General features: G+C 45.8%; 1 protein-coding gene across 1 annotated transcript; it reads right to left on the bottom strand.

The window, feature by feature from the left end:
- Positions 1–1,102: 1,102 nt before the first annotated feature.
- SOCS2 (suppressor of cytokine signaling 2) lies at positions 1,103–4,511 on the bottom strand. The gene is made up of 2 exons (XM_006764640.2): positions 4,319–4,511; positions 1,103–2,557 (listed from the first exon to the last, which is right to left on the bottom strand). Exon 2 carries the CDS (start codon positions 2,538–2,540, stop codon positions 2,100–2,102), a length of 441 nt encoding a protein of 146 aa, XP_006764703.1. The 5' UTR covers positions 2,541–2,557; positions 4,319–4,511; the 3' UTR covers positions 1,103–2,099.
- Between the last annotated feature and the right edge of the window lie 228 nt (positions 4,512–4,739).

The raw sequence follows: 4,739 nt of genomic DNA on the forward strand, positions 1-4,739 counted from the left end.
AGAGAGAGACTGCCCCTAATACTTATCAATGTACTTGAAATAGGGAAGATTGAAATGTAAGGCAACAGTTCCACAGCACACTGAGGTGTCTTTGCTGTCCTCTGGTTTTCTCATAGTTACTTGCTAGCAATAATGCAGAACTTTCCACAGTTCCACAGGTACTCATGTCCCAGTACTGCGTCCAACTCTCAATAACTGCAGAGTGTTTGAAACAATGAGAACACAAGTGTGCAAGATGTCGAACAAATCCCACAAAGCCCTTCGGCACTGGCCGTGTGGAAGTTTTGTCAGAGAAGCCAAATAGCCCACACCAAACAACTGCTTTCAGTGGAGAAAAAGAGTAAGGAATGCACAGAACCTGACCATCTTAATGAAAAGGTTAACCCCTGATCATAGACCAGACCCTAACAGTATAGGCTCTTTAACTTTTAGTCTACAAATGAGTTCTTCCTAGGGACACTTAGCGATCTTTCGTGTTTGGCTCTGCTGTTTGAAAACACCGGCACAAAACCGTTTCTCAAGAGCTTCATGAAAATATTTAAGCAGGCTTTGCTATAACTTATAAGCACAAATTATATGCTTCTGTCTTAGAATAATTCTCTTGGGACACACACAATATGCTAGGCTCACCTTCCCAGTGTTACACCATTATACGCAGCTATGCAGGAAAATTTTTTTAAGGTGGCAAATGAATAATATCCGGACACCAAAAGATGGTACATTTTGCAACAGTCATAAGCCTATGTGGCAAAAAAATAAATGATAAATGGCCATAAAACTTTATTTTGTATTATGCCTATTTGACCCGTAAGACTAGGATATTATCAGTCTTTGTAGTTTCTAAACCATGTTTTTAGAAATACAAAGGGCATTAGTGTTATGCCTGTTCAACTTGTAAAAGGGCCACTTGGCAAGTCTAGTAGTTTCTAAACCATGCTTTCCAAAACGCAAAGGGCAAATATGACCCATAGCTTCAGAGAAGGGCAAGGACGGCCTTACTTATTGCTGAATATCTGGCTTATTCCATTTGACATAAGTTTTTATGGCAACCCTCATGAAAGTATAAGTTTTCTGCGATTCAAAGTAATATAAGCGCAACTTGTAAAAGTCAGGGTTTTTTTTATTTAATACATTCTAATCAAATAGTAACAGCAGTAAATAAACACTTTGAAAAACAGGCAGGTATCCCCTTATATCTGGAAGAAAATTAAGTCAAAGTTTTCTACATGGTAGAAGGGAGACAACTGCTGATGTCTATAGTTAGACAATTCAAGGACAACTTGGAAATTTCTAAAGCCATTTCCAAAAAAATCCATGGCAACAGGTTGGGACACAGATACTTCAAAGGGTAAAATGTCTATATCTACCGGGATGGGGTTGCACCTGTATAGCATGACATTCTTGTCTTTAGCCTTAATGGAAAAGACGAAGTCTTTTCCGTTTGCACCAGTTTGAAATATTTCTGAAGTAAGGCTCTCTTAAAATGGATTACTACAGTACGCGTTCACATGAAAGAGTTCATACATGTAGTAAAAAGACAAATACAGGATTTCATGGTCATTTTTTTTGGTTGACTTGGTTAATTGCATAAAATGAAGGATAAATACTCACAAGCATATCCGATCAACAAAACCCCTAGGACATCAGAATGCAAAATATAACATGTCCAAAATAGACTCGGATCACCAGGCATATAAAGTGGAAGCTAAGCCTGTCAGGTTCCTTCCCTTCTTCAGTTCTCCATGGAGTCCTTTCTCCCTTCCTCTACTACCGGTGCCTGGACCTTCAACCAAAGAGAAGGGACCTCAGAAAGGCAAGGCATTCGGACCAAAAGGTTACTTCGGCCTTTACTTGGGACATTTAATTTTTAACTTAAAAGGATCAGCTGGTCTTAGCCTTAGGCAGGGAAGCATTTCTCAGGTGAACATATTTGAGGGAACTTGACCTAGCTACCTAGTCACACATGTAGGTTAGACTGATTCAGCTGTTCTTAGAATTCCGTGTAGTTATCCAGAGCAGTCACTCAAGTTTTGGTTCTCTTTTACATAGCTGCATTCGGAGATACTCTATATGAGGCATGTTTAGAAAAAGAGAAACACTTATACCTGGAATTTATATTCTTCCAAGTAATCTTTTAGTCTTGTTGGCAAAGGCAGTCCCCAGATGGCACCGGTGCATTTGTTAATGGTGAGTCTGCAGAGATGCTGCAGAGGCGGTGCTGATGTGTAGAGCGGTTTGGTCAGATAAAGGTGAACAGTGCCGTTCCGGGGGGCTTCTGGGCCCGTCCGCTTATCCTTGCACATCTGAACATAGTAGTCGATCAGATGAACCACACTGTCAAATTGTTTAAGCTTGGACTTGACACATATGATAGAGTCCAATCTGAATTTCCCATCTTGATATTCGATTCGCAGATTAGTTGGTCCAGCTGATGTTTTAACAGATATTGTTAGTAGGTAGTCTGAATGCGAACTATCTCTAATCAAGAAAGTTCCTTCTGGTGCCTCTTTTAATTTCTCTTTGGCTTCATTAACAGTCATACTTCCCCAGTACCAACCTGGGGTTTTGTTCAAAAAGAAAAAGAAAAGAGGGTAAAATTGTTATTATGATGTCTCAAACGGGGCAAGTACTTGACAACATTTTTTTTTTCTAGCTATAAAAAGAAGTGTGTGAAAGTTTACCAGAGGCTACCATAAATACTTTTGGTAGAAATTTAATGAAAATGTGGGTCCATGTTATTTTATGAACACAAAGCGTGAGCCAGTTTGTTTTTTTAAGTAATCCTCTGGAGTTGTTCTTTAAGGTATCTAGATTTTCTCTGAATGAAACAAAAGAATATTTGCAACATGACACACTGGCTGACAAAGCATGATGCTTCCAGCACCACTCAAGTGAAATAAAAGACTTAAAGTAAATTAGAAATAAATCAGAAGTTAAAAATAAAAGCTCTGCCCTTAAAAAGTGGAAAACTGAACTCTAACGAATTCCAAGAGAGGAAAACAGAAGCACCGTTTTTGGATGGTTGGTGTCCCCCTGGTCTCCCCAAATCTGTCCATGACTGCTTCTCTGTTTCAAGCCCTAGAAAGCACTGCTATTTACTTGTTTTAAAAACGCAGTTCTAGGTACAACAGCTTCTGGTGGCTGCTTCAATTACAACTTCCTTATCAGTCATTGAGACATGAGGGAAACCCCAAATGATAATTAGCATTTCAAGTTTGTAATCTTTTGTACTTTGCCCTAATTCAAACCCAATTCCAACTGTCTGTGGGTTTCCCCAGCAATCCCCGTATGATCTGCCTGCACCATTCCGGGCCCGCTCGGTTTGCAAAAAATGACTTAGAGGCACTCTACATTTAAGAAGTTTTAACAATACAATCCCCTCAAAAAAATTGCTCGGATTCCCGAATCTGCCGGTCCGTCCAAGCTGATGGGAAAAGCACATGGCCCGCAGGAAAAGAGCACCACCGCCAGAGAGGAAAGAGTCCCCTCTTCCTAACGCTACCAAAACTTCAACTTTGCCCCAAACGTAAGCTTTTAGGATCCGGAGATGTTGTAAGCCTGAAAGGTTTGCCAGAATTATTTTTCCCCCCACTCCTTTCTCCTTTCGGATGCTACAGAGAGCCGCGCACGGCGCAGGACAGGTCTTGAAAGACCCCCGAAGTCGCGCTCGGCGACTCCCCGTCCTTGGACTTGGCCGCCAAGATTCCCGGCAGCGGCGGATGCTCCGCCCGGGAGCCGGATGCGGCAGAAGCTGCGGGCAGCGCTGCCCCCCCTCGCCGCCCTGCAGCCGCGAGAAGGAAGGCGCCAGGAGCTTTCTCCAGCTCGGGTTCGGTCCGAGTGCCGACCCCAGCCGTGGAGCAGCGCGGCAAACAGTTAAAGGTTCCAGCGCCCTCGGGGGCATTTTCCAAGGAGCCCTTCCCGCGCCCTCCTTCAGGCCCGAGTCTCTCCAGAACCGCTTTCCTTTCGCATTCCCAAGAACCCATCCTCTCCGCGGTCCCCTACTCTGAGGCGGGGACGGAAAGGAGGGGACGTTTCTCTATCTCATTCTTCGCTTTCCCAGCTCGTCCCCACCTCCCAGCTGCGCTCCCCATCAGCAGAGCCCCCAGCCGCGGCTTTGGGGGGCGCCCCCTCTCGCACGTCTTCGGCTAATCTCTTCCCACCTCCCTCTGAGATTTGTCAGTCTGTTCCAGGCATCCATGTCTTTGAACCTATTTTGTCTGTCAGTTTATTTTGTTCATTAGACCCCACTGGCTCCGCGCCCCTTCCGCGCCATTCCCGGAGGGCTCGGCGCACCGCAGGGTCATGGGCAAAGGGTCACCACGGCAAACACAGGTGGCCGCCCGCGCAGGGGTCAGAGAAGGGCACGCGTCCTTCCTGGAAGTCAGTGGGAACCCCAAAACACGTCCCTGCGGAGTATCCAAAATGGTGGTGGAGGGGGAGGGGGTGGGGAGCTGCTGGTTCTTCCTCCCCAGGTCCTGGTGGACAGATGGCAAAGTCCCCCGCAGGCGCGGTCACCCTCAGTTTGCCTGCAAAGAGAAAGAGTGGGGTTGGGTCAGTCGGACCTGGACCCCTGGCTGGGGTGTGGGTGGGGAGACAGCGACGTGGAAAATCCCGGGGACTCCTCCGCGTCTACGCTCCCGCACCATTTAACCCCAAGCATCCAGGCCCAGCTCGAGAGACAGAAGGACTGAGAGCCGGGATCCGAGACGCCAGAGTTGAAGAGAGGGAGGGGGGGGAGG

The sequence above is a fragment of the Myotis davidii genome, unplaced genomic scaffold (assembly GCF_000327345.1).
Source record: "Myotis davidii unplaced genomic scaffold, ASM32734v1 scaffold581, whole genome shotgun sequence".
Classification (NCBI taxonomy): domain Eukaryota; kingdom Metazoa; phylum Chordata; class Mammalia; order Chiroptera; family Vespertilionidae; genus Myotis; species Myotis davidii.

Bases quoted from the DNA above. Each gene is read 5' to 3' on its own strand.
- SOCS2 (XM_006764640.2), bottom strand. From the start codon at position 2,540: ATGACTGTTAATGAAGCCAAAGAGAAATTAAAAGAGGCACCAGAAGGA.